The 23,489-nt window shown below is 27.5% G+C and overlaps 1 protein-coding gene and 1 long non-coding RNA gene across 5 annotated transcripts; both read right to left on the reverse strand.

Annotated features, from left to right (window-relative positions):
- Positions 1 to 172: 172 nt before the first annotated feature.
- On the reverse strand, positions 173 to 23,489 carry LOC119603833 (guanine nucleotide-binding protein subunit alpha homolog). Of its 3 annotated transcripts, none has more exons than XM_037956061.1 (7): positions 23,418 to 23,489; positions 22,787 to 23,297; positions 22,562 to 22,700; positions 14,192 to 14,397; positions 14,002 to 14,133; positions 3,462 to 3,601; positions 173 to 1,250 (listed from the first exon to the last, which is right to left on the reverse strand). In XM_037956061.1, exons 2-7 carry the CDS (start codon positions 23,087 to 23,089, stop codon positions 893 to 895), a joined length of 1,278 nt encoding a protein of 425 aa, XP_037811989.1. In that variant the 5' UTR covers positions 23,090 to 23,297; positions 23,418 to 23,489; the 3' UTR covers positions 173 to 892. The 3 variants fall into 3 exon arrangements, with proteins under 3 accessions (XP_037811989.1, XP_037811997.1, XP_037811979.1); XM_037956069.1 differs by having other exon boundaries at positions 23,441 to 23,455; XM_037956051.1 differs by having other exon boundaries at positions 22,787 to 23,475.
- LOC119603850 lies at positions 18,409 to 19,446 on the reverse strand. 2 transcript variants are annotated; one of them, XR_005231439.1, is made up of 3 exons: positions 19,064 to 19,446; positions 18,680 to 18,874; positions 18,409 to 18,543 (listed from the first exon to the last, which is right to left on the reverse strand). It is a non-coding gene; the product is annotated as an uncharacterized LOC119603850 (long non-coding RNA). The 2 variants fall into 2 exon arrangements; XR_005231440.1 differs by lacking the exon at positions 18,680 to 18,874 and having other exon boundaries at positions 18,500 to 18,543.

Genomic DNA, 23,489 nt, shown 5'->3' on the forward strand with positions numbered 1-23,489 from the left:
TACTTTTTATTTTAGATATCAGCCATCAAATTCTAATGGAGGGAAATATTTCTTTGTTTCTGTCATGTTTGACATCTACGGTGGATGTATATTTATATGCATAGATTGGTACTTTGTAATATGTACGATATTTATTGGCCTATATGAATTCATACTAATAAAATAAAACACATTGAACTAAAATAATACGGGGTTTTTATTAAATTTATTTTTTTAGCACATGTGCATATTTCTCTATGAGAAAATGAACATCTTTAAGACATACAAAAAATATATATTTAAGATATATAATAATATACATTGTAAATTTGAAATGTTACCACGACTATTAATAATATATAAATAAGTAAAACATCATCATATACTCGAATAAAATGTAAGTTTACAGTGCGGAATATGATTGTTAATATATGTATATGTAGTTTTTTTGGTGTATATTAAATAATTAAATATAATATTTGTAATTGACAGCTTATATAGAAATACGTGTGAGCCTAGTTTTTAAATACTTATACACTTAAATGCGTGTAAACATGATATAAAATATAAAATAATTCAATTGGATATTAAAAATATATACATTACAAATACATAATTGTTGATCATCGGCATTATTAATGTTACTTATGCACGTGTTATTTGTTTACATAATACAATATAAACATTTGTTAAAAGCATTTGGCACTGCATTATTCATGTTCAATAGTTAGAAATGATTAAAAGATAACTTCAAATACATTATTAAAATTAAACAAATATTATTATTATGTTTGAACCATTTATATAAATTTTAACGTAATATTGCCGAGATTTTTCGTTTATCAGTTAGTGGAAGAAAAATAACTGTTATTTTAATTTATTACTTTTTTTTGGTAAGAGATACATTAAATTATTACTGCAACATTAATGCATTTAAATTTCGTTGTAAAATTGTATCTTTGACAGAATTAAATACAACATTTATGTTGCGTGTGTCTATGGCAGTTGTAAAATGATGATATGTGCGACTTTGTTGACTTTTGCGAACGCTCATAAACATTTGCAATATAAAATTTTGGACATCCAAAAGCGAATGAGGATTACCATTGAATTGTGGATAAAACCAACGGATATCAGTCTCTGGATTTTTAACCTTTTGCTCCAACAAATCCATTTTATTCAAAAACAGAATTATTGAAATACCTTTAAATGTATTATTATTTACAATAGTATCGAAAATATTTCTAGATTCTTCTAGACGATTTGTCATTCTGAAAAAAAAAATCATAAATATAATTTACTATTTAATTTTTTTTTTATTATATGTATGTATCAGAGATGGGGGTAGTCCACTAATTTTTAACTATCACTAATAATTTGTGGTAGTTCAAAATTATTCACTACTTTTATTTATGTTTAGCGATGAATTAAAAAATATAAACCTCACTCAATAATAGTGATAGTGATATTTAAAATTTTTAACCATATGTAGGGTTCATCCTAGTGTCATCTCTAACAAAATCTGTAGGGTAGAAGGGGGATCATTCGCCATAGGGGCACATCTGCCAAAGCGAATTACTTGAAAACCGAGTAATCGATTTTATCGCATTACCAAATTTTGTTTGCGTTTATCGATTATCTATCATCCCTGAAAGGTTGAAAGATTAACTTTACATATGATGGGAGGCAGACGTGATTAATTGTTTTTCAAAGGGCTGTGAAAATATTTCACTGTGTGAATTTTTTGTGCTAACTTTTTTAGTTTTTGTGATAGAAAAAATATATTGGTCAGTAATAGAACGTCAATAATAGTGAATAATAAGACATAATATCTTCGATAATATAATTTGAAGCCCGAAAAAAATTGAAACTAAACCACAGAACTGCCCGTGGGGCACATTCGCCAAATATATGTAATGTTTGTGATGTAGAACAAAATTTGGTTAAAATATAGAAAAAATCAGTAATAATTTGTTTTAATTTTTTTTGTTAAGTTTTGTGAAATAAACAATAAATATCTGGTTTATTATACTTTGTTTAATGAATTAAAGTATAAAACAGCAAAATAAGTTTTTATTTTTGTAATTTTTTCTTTTATTTTACTAATGACAAATCTGCCCCATCCCCTTGGCGCATTTACCCCATGGATGGGGCGGTATCGCCGTTTTTGGTCAGTGCGGAAAAGTTAAAAAAATATGTGCATGAGGATGACTTAGGAAAGATTGAAAGGGATAAAACTAAAGCCAACATATCTAAGTATCTGAACCAAGACAAAAATTAAGAATATGTATTGTGGTTTTAATTTGAGGCCGCCTCAAAAAAAAAGTGGCGTATGGTCCCCCTTCTACCCTATTTTCCATTTTAATAGATGTATCTTTTGAAAAATTGAATCATTTATTGTCTTACAAAAAAATTAATGAAGCCTTTTGTTAAAATTTTTATCTATTTGAGTGTAATGCTTTTTTCTACACTACCACTCAATTGAGTTATAGTTAAAAATATAACATTATCACTAAAAAATATTAGTGCTAAAAATATAAGCTTCAGTACCACTAAGCTGCTGAAAATTAGTGAAAAAATTTTTTTTGAAATAATATTTAGTGCTAGTTAAATATTGATTTAACTAATAATTTCGTGCACTAACCTATCTCTGGTATTATAGTTAAGTTTGTGAAAGAGAATTTTTTGAAAATCATAAGTTTTATAGTTTTAACAGATTTTCAGATCTTATATTTTGTTTTGAAGATACAAGTGTTGCCTTTTAATCCAAAAATTTAAATCGAAAATCAACATAAGAAATATTTCAAATAAACTAAAGAATTTTTAACTTCATTGACGCGAAAACTTTTTTGATTGCATTGCAAAAGTAAGACTGTGCTTCTTAATATTTCTTTATACATACACATAAAGACTAAAACTGTGATCACAGATTTTTTAAGAATATAACAATGAATTTAAAAATTTTACATCCTTAAAAGAAAATGTAAACAGTTTTACTCTTTATGTGTATATGGTCTCGTTCAAGTCCATTAATTACGGTCGCACGATGTAATACATAAATAACATACATATTTTGTTCGAGTCGTGAGATAGTTTTTTTCCATTTAACTGCATATTTTGTTTCAGATTAAACGTTTTTTTTAGTTCATTTTTTGAAAAATTAATAAATAGAAAATGCTTTTCCATTTGTTTAGAATTTTTTCTATTTTTTTTAATATTGTTTAATGTTTAAAATAGTATTGGCCCACTTTTTGCTGAAAATGAGTTAAGTATGGAGTTAGAAACCATTAAATGTATGTCGATAAAGTAAAATTTTATGATTTTTTATAGTCTGCTATAAACTTTCCCAAATTCAAATCCTATTTCATATATACAAATAATTATGAAATTTAGCTAAAATCTTTTTTCTTTTGCAAAACGTTTATAAAGCTACAAATGCCTTTGTACTCTAATTTTACAATTTTTTTTAAACCGATACTTACCTATCTTCAGCTAGAACTTGATCAAACTCAGAAGTAGAAACTAAAAATATAATCGATGTTACCGAAGTATCAAAGCATCGAGTCCATTTTTGTCTTTGTGTACGTTGCCCTCCAACATCAACAAAAACAAAAGGGATATTCTAAAAAGAAAAATATTATTTTTTATTATTTAAAAAGCCCTTATCTCGCATAAGAATTTTAACTCGTTTATTGTCTGAAAAAGGGTGAATTTTTTAATTCATTATTATTGAATTTATAATTCTAAAGGTTCATATTAATATCACATAATAGTTTAAGGCTGGCTTTTACAGTTCTTATTAAGGGTAGTAAAGTGAACTATAAAGCCGGCCCTTGGAGTTTTCATATTGACATATATGTATAATCATTTAAAAAAGTTATTATCCATTTTATAGAATAAAACCGTGAAATATATTATTAAAGACATTCATGTAAGTGTAGAATATAAAAATATTTAAATTTAAAATCCAAAATTTTTTGAGAAAAAATACTTTTATTCACTGCCTATTTATTTATTTTTGTATTCAAACAATATAAGAAGCCACAACAGGCCATATAGGGGTAACTACATATATTAGGGGTAACTTAAAATTTTGACTCTATCACCACACTATAGCACTTTTTCTGGTATTTTTTATTCAATTGGCTAATAATACCTAAGGGCCAATGAAAGCTGTTCGGCTTTCCGCAAAAAATATTACTAACGACTTTTAAATTTTAAAAACAATATAAATTTATTGAAATATAATTTTTTGTTTATTTCTAGCTATACCCATCGTACTTTGCTACCTCAAATAATCAATAAATTCGAGCCTGGTTGTAGATTGTAGAAATACCCTTAGGAACATTATGAGACTGTTTACGATTAGACTGTGCTGAGTGCCAGGGCACTGCGATGTGCATGATAATGAAGTGACATTGATGATAGGGATAGAAGATTGAAACCATCCATCTTTCACTATTATAGGTTGATTTTCTAGAGAATCCGTGACATCACCAACCAGTTCAGTAATAGTAGAATGGCATAACAGCCATTCGAATAAGTCATTTCTTCGACTGGGTTTTATAGGGCGGCTCATATTCTTTCAAAATTCTTTGTTAGGGAATCTATTCAATAAAAACTTACACGTTGAAATTGGGAAATAAACTGTTTTTATTCCTCTCTCCTCTCTTCTTTTTGGTTCTTCTAGTGTTTTGTTTCTCTATCTTTTATGATATTGTTATGATAGTTTTTTAGTGTGGCTAAAGATTACTAGTCTGAAATTGGAAGTTCGTCAAAAATCCCACAAGTAATATAATCTGTCAAAATTTTGTGTAGAGGAGAATGGCGGAATAGTCTAAACGTAATATGCAATAAAATCATCACGAACAAAATTCATTAACCAATAACCATATGGGGACAAAATTTGACACTAATATATTGTTTACGCAGACGAAATTTTTTTCAGATCGGACCAAAATTAATCATAGCTCTCATATAAAACCCTTTTCTGAAAAGTATTTAATCGTAAATAGCTCATTATTTAGTTATGATATCATGATCAAATCTAGAGGAATATATCGTCACCTAAAACGCAAACGGCCCTATCTAACATTTTTAAAATTTTACGGGAGAAGCAAAAAACTATTTATATTGAAAAGTTTGTTTCAATCAACGCGATTTATTTGTAGTAAATAAACAAATTGTTTAATAGTGAAACCTATCATTTGTTATGATAGTTGACAATGGCGTATATAAAAATCGATAAATTGGACTTTTTACCTTTAATATTGAAATATTTTTGTAGATAGGGCCTTTTGTTTTTGGTCAATAAAATCGATAATTTTTGTTAAGGGAATCCAATTTTTGGTGTGGACATTTGTTTTGATGCAATACATTAGAATCAACATTAAAATCGATTTTGAATTTTTGGTTAGTTAGGGCCGTTTGCGTTTCAGGTGACGATATGTTATATATTATGGACCGGATCGGTCCATAAATAACCATAGCTCCCATATAGCCCACTTCCGTATCGTTATCGTAAATAAATAATGAAGTAATAATACAACTCTATGGAAATATATTTTGTATTGTATATATATATGCATCGGTCCATTATTTGTTTATTATTTAAGCTTTCAACATTTATAAAGTATAAATTTCAATAAAGATTCCACGTGTTAAAAAAAACTAGCTTATACACTGCGAATCGCTTAAATAACCCAGCAAAAAAATTTTGAAGCTATTCAAGAAGAAGGGATACTTTCACGATTTCTTTTGTACGTATTCAATATAATGCGTTTTAAATACATTCCTATATTCTAATAAATTTGTCATAAGTGAACGCATGAAAAAATGCATCCAATTCACTCATGTAACTGTAATATAGGAATTGTAACATTTCACTGTAATTTGGTATTCTCTTAGGATTTAAAGGAAACGTGAATTTTAAACTAATAAATATTAAAAATAACATTAATTCTATTAGGTTTTTGTATATAATATTTGTTAAAATTAGTAATATCAAGTTCATTTTTAAATCTTAATACGAAAAGGAAAAAAACAAGTTGACTGACTATTTAACGGATTTGAAAATATAATAGGTATTTTAATGCATTTTAAAATCAGTCATTAATGTTTTATTTTGTTATCATACATAATTTCTATCAATATCACAATAAAAAATTAATTTAAATCATAAAAATTAATTCACAGTACCTTCAATAATGCATTTTAAAATAAATATAGTGCACCAATGAAAATTCGTATTAAAAACATCGAATGTTCATTGGTTATAAGCACTCATTTTAATGACGAATTATTTTTCCAAATACGAACCCATGCTCGCCAATGACACGCTAATGTTAAAATCATGCATGTTTCACCTAAATATGAACCAGTTCATTATCAGTTAAACCCATGCATTTACTACTTTTTTTGCTGGGAAGGAATTCAGTTTTGTCAACTTTAATCGAAAATACCTTGTAAACTAAATATTGGAATATTACAAAATTATGGACAAAATTCATACTCTTACTATTAGTTATATGAAAAAATTAGCGGATTTTGTTAGTTTAGTCAAAATAATTTGAAGACATATTTCAAATCCGTTCATGTCCTCGGAAAATTTTGCAAAGAAAGCGGAGTGAATGAAAGTGTTTGCATAGTTTGTCGTATGTTAAAGTCATGTCACATTTTGTCGAAACTTTCGAAAGAAACCACTATTGAATTAGAATCTTAAAGCTTAGGGCGTTCAATATGCAACGAATGCAATGACTTGAAGGAATAAGTTGTTCAAAGTTGTTTTTTCTTGATTAAAACGCCAAATATCAATGGGTTAGATGAATACAGATTTTATATCTAAGGTGTGTTTCAAAATTATAAGAACAAATATATTTTTCGAATTTCTCTTCAAGTATTGAATGGATCTACAAAAAATTTGTACAAATAATACATTTTTGCATTTACTATTTATACATATACAAAAAAATAATTTTGAGATTATTGTTGTTGCATTTCTGGAAGTTTTCCGTTATTTTAATGTTGCATAATTATAAAACCAAATCAATAAAAACCTATTATGCAACTTAGTAGGCCAAAAATCTTGGATATAATTGTTCCTAAAATAAAGAAAAAAATTGTGTCTTTGATGTACCATGTAGATTTTTTTAATTCTGACCCTGCAAAAGGTAAAATTTCGGCCATAAAAGACCAACTTTTGAAATTTAGGCAAATTGCTCAGAAATTGGATAGGATTGAGAAAGTTGTTATTTTTTTTATTTATCGTGATAATTGAGCACAAACCAAGTGATCAGCATGACAGAAAACTCTTTCCCAGCGAGAAATACCCCATATTATTCGTAAAAAGAACAATTCAACTTTGAGTTTAAAATATACAAAAGCTCAGATTGGCGTTTCAGTGCCTAAAATAACAGTGTGGAGGACAATTTCAGAAATAAATAATTCAAAATAATTAAAAATGATGCAAGTTCCGCGGTTACTACCCCATCATGTTACTGCAAAGCTCCAGTTCGCGAAAGAAAACATGCAAGTAAATTACATCCAAGTATGATTTTATCTATTTTTTTGTAAATGGGAAAATAACTATAAATTTTACATCTGTTTATATTTTCGAAGGAAAAAAGTGGAATCCAGATAGAAAATAAGGATATTGGGGAGATATGAGCAAGGATTCTCTACACTTTCCCAAGAAAAATATTGGTGATGGGTTGCTGATGGTTAGTGCAGCTTTTTGCTCCGACGTCTGCCTCCAATTCCAATTTCATTTATGTAAAGTTAACAGCACGTCCTTCGCCAGAACTCTAAAAATTAATTTTGTGCTTTTCATGACACAAAGTCCAACAAAAAACTAAATTTTCAGCAAGAAAATGCTTTATACCCAACATAAGATTTTTCAAAAACTGGTTTAACACCAAAAATACACCTGCTTTAGAGTGGTCAGCAGTGCTAACTAGATGTAAAGCCCATGGAAAGTCTATAGGGGATACAACCCAATCGAGTTTACTTGGGAAATCAACGTACGAAAGCCTTAATTTACGAAAAAATGGAATTTCACAGGAATCATCAAATATTTATCAAAATATAATAAAAACTTTAGTAAAAAGTGTGAATTCTGGAATATTTAATCTTACAAAATATAAGGGAGGCCGAATTACCAAATAATTTTTTAAAATTGTGTTTAATTTTTAAAAAATAATGAAGTGTTTTTATAATTTTGAAACACAGACAAACTTGTTATTTGAAAAATATTAGAAATTACGAAAGAAATGGAGACAAATTGCACATCCATGAAAAGCACGTTCAAAGATGATCATGTTTCCAAAATAATTTATAAAATTTATTAAACATTTTTAAGAAAAATATTATAATAAAAAGTGTTCTTATAATTCTGAAACACACCTTATATTAAAGACGTGCACAGTTACAACTGTTTGCACAAGTTTTGTAGTGTCTACTACTGTGAGTGCGTGTTGATGAGTAGTTGAGTAGTTTTGGTACAAGTTGATATTGTTATTTTCTCAAACATAGGTTGTGTGAGTGAGTACAAAGAGAATAAGAGTAACATACTTGTTTTGCTATACTTTTGCCAAACAAATAAAATAGATAATGATGGTTGTACAACAAATAACTTATTGTATGCTACAAGCGTATAAAAACACAGTTGTTTACAAACATTTTTTTATTATTTTATAATGTATATTCGGTATCTCGTGATCTATAGGAGATATCGTAGCAAAATTTAACATAGTTAGAGCTGAGGTGTTTGCGTATCTACTTACAATCTGTAGACTCCGTAGGTCCAATGGAGTCCAGTGGTAAGGCCCTTAAAATTGGTCACCTCGACTCAATTTTTTTAAAATCAATAAAAATGCATTTATGATCCGAATTAAAAAAAAAACATTTTAATGAAAAAATACAAAACAAAACTTTTGAAAGGGTCCTTAGTTTCCTAATTGAAAATCCTGATCTCAGTACAATTTGCCAAAAAATAAGTTTTTAAATTTTGTCGAAATTCATCTCAAATATTCCCTAAATTGTAAAATTTTTAGGAACATTTTTGGTCCACAAAAAGACTTTTATTTAGCGCATTACAAAGGACACAAAGATTTTGAATTTTTTCGAAATATGTAAAAATTATCGTAATTTTAAGAAAAGTTTACAAAAATATTTAGCTTTTTACTTAATGACTTTTTTAATTTATGTAGGAATTCTGAAGCACTAAAAGTAATTCTGTGGAATAAAAGTACTTCAAACAATTTTATGATTATTTTTTCTAAAAAATGTAGAAAACTTTTTTTATAATTTGTACTGAGATCATTATTTTCAATAGGTGGGAAAATTATTTTTTATTTTTTTTCGAGTTCACTACGACAATACACATCATTTGAGACTTGTGCCCACTTTAAATCACAAAAAGCTGTTTCTCGTTACACTTTTCTTTAGATCAGATATTAGGCTTAGACTTTTTTTGAGATTTTTTGAGACATTTTTCAAAATTAAAAAAAAAATGTTCTTTTAAATGTTGTATTTTAATTTTTTTATCAAATAAATGATGATAAGGAATATATATTTATTTTCTTTTCATTTATTATTGATTTTATGTCGATTAAAAAATATAACTCTGGAGACCACCTAAGAATATTTATGTAAAATTTAATTTCAATATCCTCAATAGTTCACTAGAATTATTTTCAGAAAATGTTGAATTACTATCAGAAAATATCACAGAAAAAACAGATTTTAAAAATAATTCAGTTAAACGATTAATCGAAAATTTTAAAATGGTTCAATTCATTTTGTGTTTGAATCATAAAAATGTATAATCAAATACGTATTTAACAACAACAAAATTAGAAATAATTAAAATTTTGTGTGAAATCAATCAAAAATGAAACTTCAATAAATAAAATAATTGAAAACGAGGTTTTGGTAATTGAAATCGTATTTCAGTTTAAATAAATATTAAATAAAAAAACTGAAAACTGAACTGGAACTAACTAGAACTGAACTAGAATATTAAATAAAAATATAAATAAATAAAAAATTAAAAATAAATATAAAAATATTCACTAATTTATTATTCATTTATTACATATTTTTCTTTTGTTTTGAAATAATCTTATTTAATATAAATAAACATACTGCATCAATATAGATTCTTTGTATTACTATAAGTAACAACAAATAGTCAAAAATATTTGTAGTACAACAGTTATTTGAGAGCAAGAAACAAATACAATACAGTATTCAACTCAAAACCATAAGCAACTGGTATTGTTTTTGTGGATAGAGTGGATGAGCACAAGCAAAAGCATACAATATCAGTTACACTCATTCTCTCATTTATACTTATGGTATTAGGTACTCACCATGGTGTATTTGTTTTACAAATACTTTGTGGTGTACTACTGCACGTCTTTAATCTATATTAATAAGAACGAAGAAATTCATTTTCATCGTAAGTACACCAGAGAAGGTGGAGTTTTTGTGTGGGGTGCCATAACCTAATATGACACTGTCTCATTTGCATTTGAGACGGAAAAAACGATTGGAGCATCGTACAAGAGGATATTAAGAGACGCGTTTTCACAATTTGAAAACTTATTTGGACACATACTGTGGATCTACTACCCAGCAAAAAAAATTTGAAGTTGTTAAAGAAGAAGGGATATTTTCATGATTTCTTTTGTACGTATTCTATTTAATGCGTTTTAAATACATGCCTAAATTCTAATAAATTTGTCATCAGTGAAGGCATGAAAAATGCACCCAAATTCACTCATGTAACTCCACTATAGGAATTGTAATATTTTACTATAATTTGGTATTCTCTTAGGAGATTTAACGAAAACGTGCATTTCATACAATAAATATTAAAAATTACATTAATTTTTTTATTAGATTTTTGTTTTTGTAGGTACCTACCTACCTAGTAATATTAAGTCCATTTTAACATTAATAAGAGAAGGAAAAAACCAAGACTGTTTAACGGATTTTAAAACACAATGGGTATTTTTCCTCTGCATGAATTTAAATCCAATAAAAATCAGTTAGTTATGTTTTATCTTATTTTATTTTTATCAATATCACACAAAAAAATTATTTAAATATTGATAATTAAATCGAAATACCATTATTAATGCATTTTTAAATAAATATAGTGCACCAATGAAAATTCGCTTGAGAATCATCGAATATTCATTGGTTATAAGAACTCATTTAAATGGCGAACTATTTTTCAAAATACGAACACATGCATGCCAATGACACGCTAATGTTAAAATCATGCATGTTTCCCCTAAATATGAACCAGTTCATTATCAGTTCAACCCATGCGTTTACTACTTTTTTTGCACGTCTTTTTTTGCTGGGTAACAAGAAAATTTTCCAATTTACACTGCAGAGTTGTAAAACAGTGATTACGTGAACAAACTGTATAAATCTTAAATTATCTTTCATATTATTCGAGGTTTATATGATGGAAAATGGTTAGCGGAGGCTTGTTAGAAATGTATACGACAAAGGTAAGCAAATTTATGCAAATCAGTCTTTAAAAATCGGAATAGGATTGTCAGGAGCTTAAAATCACTAGATTTTATTGGACAGCTTTACCGCTCAGTTTTTCGGAACTTTTAAAGGCGTTCTCTCGTCCCATTTTTTGAAATATAAAATACAGCTGTTCAATTGTTATGGCATTATAACATTAATCGATTTAAATTGCACGATTCCGTCTAGATTCTTTAAAATATAAAAATTCCTTATTCAAATAATGCATAAAAAATCCTTAAAAAATTCCTTATTTAAGAAATTCGCAGTGTATATGAAGGGTATTTAAGATTCGGCACATTCGAATATGGCACTCTAACTTGTTTAAAATACGGATAGAATTTCATTTGATTTTCCATACGTAAAGTCGTACCTAAAATCTTATATTTTACTCAAAAAGTAAAAATTAAAAAAAATTGTTTTCAAAATATTAAAAAACTAGCGATTTTTTTTAATATTTCGTATATTTTTAAAAAATTAAAAGATTACCCAGGCCGACAAAATTTGAAAAAAGTCGAAACCAATGAGTAAAACTGCATTGAATGCACATTCTTCTCAATAGGAAATTGATATAGGATATACTAGAATATTTTATACTTTTTTAAAGCTGACAGAATGGACTTTCAGTTGGCATACATTTTATAAATAAAGTTGTCTTGGCGCTGTTTTAACGTCTCAAAAATGGCCAAAAATTGATTGATTCAAATTTGATGATTTCAAATTTCAGGACACAATATCTCGAATCTCAGATGTGATGGAGAAATTCTGAGGTCAGATTCGGATTCAGCTCATTGGAAAGATATACTTTGGTCTCTGGGTTAAAACTTTTTCGGCTTGTGTTATCATTACTTATGTTCTCCAAAATTAAGTCTATTATAAAGAAGAACCTACGTTTTGACTTAAAAAGCGAAACAGATAGTTGAAAAGAGGATTTCTGTGCTTCCAATGAGTAAAACTGCATTGAATGCACATTATTCTCAATAGGAAATTGATATAGAATATACTAGAATATTTTATATAAATTTTATTGGATTTTTTTAATGTTATCTTTCCTTTTGTAATACTAAAAGAAGTAGCAAAAACGGGAAATTTTATTAAAAAGAAATTTAAGAAATGGAATAATACCGTTTTTGGAAGTGTCTAGTCACGTTATATACATAAGTGTATATGTATGTTAGAGTGATTCAAGCTTGTATGAAGGAAAAAAGATTGTCTGACAGGTCCCCCCTCTAGAATTGTTCTATGGGTTTTAAAACTATGTCATAGAAAAAATTAGGCTGACTGGATAACGTTAACAGGTGCTGCAACGGCTCTGAAGTTTCCAAGTGCATTTACAAGGGGAAAATATCATTTTTTTCAGTTTTTGCTCACAATTGCCCATTCAGTAATAAATTTTGAACTTTATTGTGAAGGAATTGTAATGTGCAAAGAGTAAGCATTTCGGTAAGTGCCTTAAAGGGTTAATCTACTTTTTTCACTATATTTTAAATATCGGACTATATACGATAAATTCCAGTTATTTTCGGAAAATATGCCGACAAATAAATATTATTTCAATATGGTACACTAAAAATTCCTAAATATTGCAAAATTTGACCTTTGAACTCTACAGTTTACGGGTTAAAAATGACCGATTTTAATAAAACTCCCGATATATATTTTATATTATCTGGACTATAATATTCTGATAATACTTTATGTAAAATGAGCAACAGTAAAGAATTAATACGTATTCTCTAAAATATTACAAAAAAATGCGATTTTCCCGAAATCCGCCGAGTTCAAATCGCAGGTACAGCTAAACTGTAAAAATTATTAATCTAATTTTTTTACCGTTTAAAAAAAAAACTAATATTCGAGTAATTATAGATATATTTTAAGTAACAAAATGGGTTTTTAGAATATATCGCAAATAAAGTAAATTTTTTTATCACATTTCGAATTTATGTGCTCTGAGACACGTTAATGGCCTGGGGAATTTGCAATAACTTTTAAAGTTTTTAATCATTTTTTGTGTTTTATATCTTTCCGAAATGCTTACTCTGAGCACATTACAACTCCTTTACAATAAAGTTAAAAATTTATTACTAAATGGGCAATTGTGAGCAAAACCTAAAAAAACCTAAAAAAATAAAAGGATTACTGCTTTGTAATATATATTATATTGGCCAAGAGTGGCTTTCTATATTACTATGAATAAATAAAATAAATAAATCGATATTTCCTCTTGAAAACTTCAGAGCCGTTGCGGCACCTGTTAACGTTATCCAATCAGCCTAATTTTTTGTATGACATAGTTTTACAACCCAAAGAACAATTCTAGAGGGGAGCGGGCAAAATTCGCATCTTCGTTTTTTTGGAGCACATATATATAAAATTTTCTATATAGTTATTAAATACTAAACATTGAAAATATCTTAACTTAATAAATCAAAAATAATATACTAGATTTGCCTTTGTATAATGTTTACTTACTTGAATTTTTACGGAAAATTCATAAACACCCTTTGTAGCTTTCCGACAATGCAAAATATCCTTATGTGTTGGAGTGTAATCATTCATAGCCAAGCGGTCAATTTCATCTAAGAAATAATTTACTGAATCGCTCTAAAAATAAAGTAAGTATAATATATTAATGTAAAAGCAGATCTTCAGATATATTTACTATTTGAAATTCTCTTCTTCGTTCGTAAGCCCGTCTTATTCCACGATCTTGCCAAAGTCGCCTTATAATTGCAGCATACTGAACAAATTTTTCAGCTTCTAACGTGCTACACTCCATTAATTTTGTTTCGTTTGCATCTTTATCTCGATCGTTATTTCCCCAAGGAATATCAAGTTTTTCTCTGGCATCTATTAGAACTTGCATACCTACAATTAATAAAAACCAAGATTATTTTTAGCATAGAATATAAGAGTTATGAAACGAAAACTATAAAAAATATACTACATAAATAGATTCAAAAGATTTCGAAACAAAATGAATTATCCTGATATTTTGAAATACAAAAAAATTAATGTGCTAAATATTCCCAAGCCTTTAATTTAATTAAAGTTAAATTTTGAATAAAATCAAATGTGTTATTGGGGATAAGCTAGTTCCTATGCACATTAGGCCGGTTGCTTAAACCAGCTCATCAGGATCCTTTCCCAACTTTTTAGAAAAACTAGAAATGTTTATAGTTATTATACCCTTCACCTTCGTGAGAAGGGTATATATAAGTTTGTCATTCCGTTTGTAATTTCTACAATATAATTTTCCGACCCTATAAAGTATATATTCCGAGTCCTTATAGATAGCGGAGTCGATTAAGCTATGTCCGTCTGTCTGTCTGTCCGTCTGTCTGTGTGTTTGTTGAAATCAATTTTCTGAAGACCCTAGATATCTTCGGGATCCAAATCTTCAATAATTCTGTTGGACATACTTTCGAGAAGTTTCCTATTGAAAATCAGCAAAATCGGTCCATAAATAACGGAGATATGAGCAAAAATCCGAGACAACCTCTGAAAATTTCATCAAAAAAGCAACAACAACACTGCTTATTGTATAAAAGGTTGGTTTCATTGCGATGTGTGTTTTGTTTTTGTTTTTTTGTGTATGTATTTCGTTTCATATGTTTGGATGGCTGTGGCACAGTGGTATAGGAAAAAAAAGAGGGAAATAATTCGTAACTTCTAAACGGTTAATCCGATTTTAATGAAATTTGGTATGCACAAAGAGAGGTGTTGTCGAGTTTAGGTTTTGAATTTGGAACTTATAGGCCAACCAGGGGCCCGGCGGGGGGTCCTCAAATTAGGACACCTCGGCTATGTTAAATTTTTAAAACGATCCTATTTCTTCATTTGAGTTCCGATTTAAAAAAAAATCGTATATAGAATCTCCTCATCGAGCACTATAAAAAATGTCGTCGTAGCAGTAAATTATCTCTTATAGTTAAAATTTTAAAATTTTTACCGTCCTTACTTTAGTTTTTTGATAATAGCGGGTCCAAATATTCCCGATTTTCGCCATTTTTTTATTCGCTTATTAGAAATCCCGGAATTCCCAAAAAAGTTTTAAAAAATCCCCTAAACTCGACAACACCTCCTCTTTGTGCATACCAAATTTCATTAAAATCGGATTAACCGTTTAGAAGTTACCGAATTATTTCCCTCTTTTTTTTTCCTATACCACTGTGTGTGGCTTCATCGCCTTGTGTATTTTGTTTTTGTTTTTTTGTGTATATTGTTTCTAATGTTTGGATGGCTGTGGTTTCATTACGTTGTGTATTTTGTTTTTTCTGTTTTTTATTTCGTTTAGCATTGTTGTTGTTTCTCTTGTTTTGCTTAAGTTATGACAGGGTCGGGAAGATGAAATAAATTGACATTTTATAATATTAATATTTTTTAAACACATTATGGTGAAGGGTATATAAGATTCGGCAAAGGCGAATATAGACTTCTTACTTGTTCTTTTTATAAAATCCATCATTATTGAAAATATATAGTACAAATTATTAAAGTTTTAACATAATAATACATTTCTATTTTTATTCTTTTCTTTCATTCTATGCGTATTGGTTGGCTTTTTCCCGACTCTAAATGTAGGTTGGATGGGAAAAACAAAATAAAAGTTTTATTTTGACATTTTTATAAACTTTAAATGTGTTCGATTGACGCGTTCGACATTTTGGACAGGGGAAATTTCGTGTTAAGTGATCCAACTTAAAACATCGATTCGGATAGTTGGTCAAACACAAATTTTCAGCTTCATCGGTCAAGAACTGCCGGACATAGAGGGGGTCATAGTTGGACATTTTGGTCTTTGAAAACAAATTTGGAAATTTTTGTTTTCAAATGGAGATATTTTTGTATTTCAAATATGAAAAAAGGGCAGAAATAAGCTTGAAATTTAAATATTTTCCAAATGTATTTCAAGTATTATTTATTATTGTTTTCAAACAATTTTCAAACCCTAACTAAAATGCTAACTATTGCAAAATTCATATATTTTTTTACATCACCTAAAAATAAAACGTTATTATTAAATTATACATGTTTTTCAATCGTATTTCCGACAACTTCTTATATATCGTTTTTCGTTTTTGCTGTGGAGAAATGTTCTGTTTTTATTTATGTAAACTAAAAGTTTAATAAAAACAAAACAACCTTATTAATTCCTACTTATGAACATTTAACGATTTTTATAAGATATCACTTTTTGGTCGACAAAATAACAAATATTTGTTCTGAGTTAGCATGTTTTGTTTAAAAAATAGAATTAAAAAAAATGCGTTATTTTATAATTTTATGAAATAGTTTGTTTAAAGGCGATATAAATTAATCCAGTAAATCCATTAAGAGCCATTTATACTATTCAAATAGGAAAACTCATGACATATCTGCTCATTTACTATTTCTTATTCTCAATACAAATATTCTAAATTATGAAATGTTTCTGAATATAAAAAAGTATTAATACACTCCCCGAAATATTAATAAGACAATAACGATTTTTATCGTAAGTCGGGAGTTATTGGTGGAATTATCGAATAATTTGGAAATGATATTTGTTATACTAATGTACATTTGTGTGTTATGAAAAATTATTTTCCGTTATTCCACATTAAAAATAACGGTACTTAAAGTTTATATTTAAACGAAATAATTAAAAGACCAGAAGTAAGATATTGTTAAAATCGTTGAAAAAATTAAGTTTTTTTGGAAAAATGTATGGGTTATTGTACTTATTTTTAGTAAAGAGACTGTAAACTTGTATTTCATCGTATATTTATTTTCAACAGGTAGAATTTGTATAAATAAGATTGTTGGTATTACCGCAAGGGGTCCAAAAAGAGAATTTTAAGTCTATAGTTTCTAAAATATTGAAAATCTCAAAACGAAATGATAGCAAAGCAAATGATACCAAATTATTTGCAGATTGTACCAATAATTCCCTTCTTATGACAAAAACTATTTTGCACATTTAAATAACGTTTATAATGAATAGGGTAATTTTAAAAAATTTCGAACAAAAAAGTAGGATTCTGAACCCTCTCCGATTTCGATGAAATTCGAACACACATTCTTCGTTATGGTTCAGATTTTATCGAGGTTCAAAGTTCATATTTTTTAGAATTTTTTCAAGAAGCATTAAATTTGACAACGTATATTTTCTAAGATATTTATCCGATTTTAATCGTATTAGTCCCCAATTAAAGCCTATGACTTGTAGTTCGACAATATTTTATTTAAAACATTAGTTTTAACGCATGGAACTAAAACGATTAAAATCGGATAAATAGTTTAGAATATATACGATGTCAAATTTAATGCTTGTTGAAAAAATCTTAAAAATGTGAACTTTGAACCTTGATAAAATCTAAACCGTAATAGATTTGGAAACTTTGTAGAACTTTAAACTTCGTATTTGCACAAAGAATGTGTGTACCGAGTTTTATCAAAATCAAAATTTTTTAAATGCCCCAATATTCTAAATCTTTACCAGTTGTTTGTTCAGCATGTCTATCTTGTTAATATAGAAAATGAATTTGAAATAAATTTTTTGTTTTAAAAAATTTGTATGTATGTTAGCACTTCAATAAAAATTTAACTTTGAGATAACATATTAACAAAAATTGTTGTTAAAAGCGGAAAAATTACTCCTTTTGTTTCAAATTTATACCAGACGTGGATCATACATTGAGGAATACTTTACGATCAAAAACTCACATTGTCCCAAGATTGGGTTATCACTTTTTGAATATAGGGCAACGATATTAATATATTTTGAGCACATTCCAAATAGTACTGACACTCTTTAATAAACAAATATAAGCCCTGTATCGTTACGGGTACTTTTACAAAATATTCTACCTTGTTAACAAATCTTCAAAGTTTATCTATTTGAGATGTTTTTGTCAGAAATTTAGATTATAAGTAGAGAGCTGGATAGTACTTCATTTTGTATGAATGTATTATTCTCAATATTTTATTTTTACAAGAAATGTTTGTTATGCTCGTTACACAATTTGTGATCTTCATTACGAGTATAAATTTTACAAAAATTTAATTATATTTTGATGCTTTATTAATATATTAATAAGTTATTTAACAATGTAGTACTACAGCGTTAATTTATCTTAACTGAATCATCATAAATAAAATTCACTACCAATTTGACATTCAATTATCATTTACACTTCCATATCTTCACCAATATATTAAAAAAGCAAATACTGATCAAGATGATCATCAAAATAATCACACATCAATTGCTGTCTTACAAAAAAATTAGAGCCACCTGCTCTTTCAAAGTTTCTTTTCACTTAAAATTTCTCCTATGAAGTATTGTGTTGGGAGAACTAATCTGTTATGAATATAAAAAAAAAAACAATCGAGTCGCTATTCGTAATTTTAATGTAATGTACGACATAAATAGAGCCACTTTGAAAAAAAATCAAAATTTAACAATTTGTAGATGATTTTCAAATTAAAATCGATACAAATAGTTTATTATAATCCTAATTTTATTTTTTCTTCAGCATCTTTTTAGTACCATATAAGAATTTTCTACTAATTTTATCCTTTAAATTAAGTAGGAATTAAGTTCGGAAATTCGGAGTTATGTTAGTATGTTGTCGTAAATTATTTCTGAGTTTTTAAACCACTTCCTGTAACTGAAATATGTTGAAATTTGGAGTATATGTCGATATCTGACAACAATATTAAATTTCTTTCAAATCGTTTAATTTTTCTTGGTTTGTGCTCAATCTTAGCCAAAACTGAAACAATTAGCAAATTATATAATACTTTAAAGCTTTCCTTAAAAGCCACTTTTTAAATAAACTTGTTTCTTCTTTTTTTTACACTTTTTAATAATTTAGTTTTTTTATTGGTTATACAATTTTTTTTTCTCTTTTTTTAATTTTGTTTTATTTTTCAGTACTTTTTTTCTTCTTTTGCTGATTCCTTTTCTATAGTAATTTTTTGTTTAATTTTATATAGATTTTTTTTATTTTTTATTTATTTTGGCACTATAATTATTTTTCTTCTTTAAAAATTCTTTTTTTATTCACTTAACACGCGGGTTGAACTATTTAAATATGGTGGTCAGGTTTTATTTTTTTATAATAAACTGGAAGTATTATAATTGAATATGGCGACCTGTGTTTTGTTATTTTTGTAGGTGCAGTAGTATAACTCTTTTATGAGGACATATGTACGTATAAGTATTTTCAAAACTGGGATGGCTAATCATTCAATTTCAGGGACGGTATTAGTACACTGTATAAAAAACATTAACTTAATCATTAGCATTTAATCAGAACATAATTCATATGTACATATTTATATATAGTATCCCAATAAGCAAAAACCTTTGAAATGATGTAAATATGTATTTGAAAACCTATTCAAATTTCATACATAGCCTTTGAGAACAAATTTGAAATTTTTTGTTTTCAAATGGAAAATTATGGCCTTCTCAAACAAAAAGGCAGTTAGAAATCAAACGTATTTTTCAAATGTATTTGAAATTTAAAAAAAGACTAGAGGTAAGCTTGAAACTTAAAAAATTTTCAAACGTATTTCAAGTATTCTTTATTATTATTTTCATACATATTTCAAACCCTAATTATAATGCTAACTATTGCAAAATTCATATATATTTTTTACATCACCTGAAAATAAAACATTCATACATTTATTTTAGCATATTTTTCTTTTATATCTCCGATTTTTTTTCCTATATTTAACGTTTTTTCGCTCCCTTGCTGTAGAAAAAATGTTCTGTTTTTATTTTTCTAAAATATTTTATTTTTTGAAAGAAACTTTTCTAAGTTCAATTAAAACAAAACTTTGAAAATTTTATAAATATCACACATTATATTTTTTTAAACGTTTTTTGAAATTATCATGTTTATTTCAAAGGCTAAACTTTAAAATTTGAAAACAACACAGAAAAAAGTTTCAGCATAAATATTATGAACTGCTTTCATTGTTAAAAGTTAAGTTATTTATGAATAAGTTCCTAAATTGTATGAATTTTTTAATTTCTAACTTTTCGAACATAATCTAGAAGCCTTGACTTAAAATATTTCAAATTTATTTTTATTTTTCTATTTGTTAAAAAATGTTTGAAATTTTCTTAGGAAAATTTTGTATTTCTTTATGATTTTAAGATTAAAACCGATGAAATGTTCGCGTATTGGCGGGATTTTATCAAGAATAGGTGTTTAACAATGTTTGCTGATGTTTTCTTGTTTTAGATTTGGGTTTTCAACATTTCAATTTCTGGCTTTTAATTATACACAATTCGCTAATAAAGTCTTAATATCTACTGAATATGGAAACAGTTTAGTAGATAAGGGTCTTTTTGCCATTTTTTCATGAATATCGTAGAAAAAAGGAAAAAATTCAAAAAATTTCCGTCATGTTCAAATTCATACATTTTATGAACTTTTAATATTCTGAATGAAAATGGTTTGGGAAAAAAAGTCATGTTCGATTCATAAAATTTATTACCAAATTCATTCCAGATATGAATTATTTTTTTCTGTGAATTTGGAAAATACATTATTTAGTTAAGAAAATTTTCAAAAATATTCACAGGTTTGAATCGATGTTTATTGGGATGTATTATTAAACTTCTTTTTTTTCATATGTATGCTATTCAGGATTTGCCTCTGTAATATAGTTTAATTGGCCTATTAAGGCTTTTATATTACTTTGTTCGAATAAATAAATAAATAAATTATTTTTACACATGAGAGATCTTATTATTGAGCTTGCAAAATCTAAGTTAAATGTATTCCTTTTTAAGGGTAAATGGAGCTCACAAGAGAGTCATCTTCTGTATGTGTCAATATTTTTCCCTCCAAAAAAGTTTTTATTTTTCCTGCTATTTTCTTGCTCAAACTTATATTTTACAGCGTTTCCTATCATTTTCAAAAAATTTCTATAGCTTTTGCCTTGATAATAGAGTGTTTTTATCGTTTTTCTGTGGCCTCGGCTGTAATGTTTGCATCTGCCCTTTTTGAACTCAAAATTATAATTTTTTTAATGAAATTATATAAATTTATTATAATAAAAAGCGTTGGACTTATTATTTGGATAGATTTCTTCAAATTCTTAAATTTTGATATTTTTGGGAACTGACTCTAATGTCAAACTTTTTTATAAAGCTTCATTCAGAATGCACTAAGTACTTATTACATCATGGCTTCATTTAAATTTACATTAAAATTACGAGTAGCGATGCGTAAATTATTAAAAAAAAAAATAACGGTATTAATAAAAGATCAATATAAAATTTTATTTGGGTATTCCAACTCAATTCTTTGTAGGAGAAATTTTTAGTCGAGAGAAACTTTGAAAGTTCAGGTTGCTCTTTTTTTTAATGGAATGGAAATATTAACACTTGGTTTATTGAAAAACTGTTACCATATAGCAAACAATAAAAGTTATAGAAAAAAACATCCAGGATATTAACAGAAAAATAAATTCCTAAATATGACTCTGATCTTAATTTGTTTCATTTAAAACGAGCATTAAAAATATTCACTGTTATGTAATATGATTTTACCCAAAATATGTTGGCTTTGGTCCGTTCGTGAGCTGGACAGTTTTCAAGAAAATATCCTATAGGGGACACGATTTTCTGTGTTCAATTTAATATTTTACCCAGCTTCAAAAAATCTGTTTTATTTTATGATGGTTCCCAAAATATTTTTGTCTATCAAAGACCGTTCGTGAGCTGGACCGACTACAAAATTCCGTTTTTATTTTTTTTAATTTTAGTTTTTCCTTATACAAAATATACAATATGGTGTATCATTTGAAAGCTTTTTTGAAGCTACGTCTAGCGATGTGCAAAATATGCAAAATTGAACATACATTTTATTTATACATATTAATGAAAAACCTAACAATTTTAATTTTTTGGAATATGACAAATTGTCATTGACAATTATGAGCAGTGTATAAAGGTATATCCAGTATTATGCTTCTATTATCAGAATTAATAACATAACAGATATAGAACATTAAAACATACCACGAATTACGTTCTGATATATTACACGTTGGTACTCTTTTATTAGTTCCGGTTCAAAATTTACTCCATGTATAATACGCATCTGTTTTAAAAATGTTGATTTTCCCGATTCGCCAGCTCCCAAAAGTAAAAGTTTCACCTATAATATTTTATAAAAAAGCATTAATTAGATTATGGTAAATAGGTATTTGATTTTCATTATAAATTAATCAAATTATTACGTGCCTGTCTACGAAAAGTTTGTTTTTCTTTTTCTAAAAACTTATCAATTTCTTTTGATTTATAACGTTGCTCCAATTCTTCAGGAGTATTTCTTAAACGTATCAAATAGTTGATCAGGTTGCCACAACATCTCAAACAAGCAAATCTTGATGACTGCAACCTACTTGAAGGACCACGATTGATAACTTCATTTGTGGCAGTCAAACAGCTCCGATGTTCTTCCATTAATTGTGTTGTTGTTCCAGAATCACTACAAGCTGCCCTCAAAACCTCACCATGGACAATGCTACTATTGGCACTGGTCATCCTCCGAAGTCTAAAAGCCAAAATGCCACAACAACAGCATCAGCCACTCTTCTTTTTGCAAAAAATCCTTTTCCACGAATATTTATTAAGCAATCTTTGTGTCAAGTGTTATTTATTAGCATGTTTTGCAGATGCCCCTCCTCTTTTCAATAATACAAAAAATATTTGTTTGTTCCAACTATGGGTAAATTTGTGGATATTTTTGTACCTTTTAAAAATAGACAAATTTATTAAACTTGGTGATGGTAGGAAATTATTTGATTATAGTTTATGAAACAGAAAGCAATAAACTAAATTATTAAAAAAATTCGCAAATCAAAACAATCACTCTTATATTTGTTCAAGTTTCACTTTTATTTTCACCCAGAGCCCTGTGCCGACAAATATTAACAGCGGCGGC

Source organism: Lucilia sericata, unplaced genomic scaffold (assembly GCF_015586225.1).
Source record: "Lucilia sericata isolate MDLA Ls3-8-SP2 unplaced genomic scaffold, ASM1558622v1 Contig000010F_arrow, whole genome shotgun sequence".
NCBI lineage: Eukaryota > Metazoa > Arthropoda > Insecta > Diptera > Calliphoridae > Lucilia > Lucilia sericata.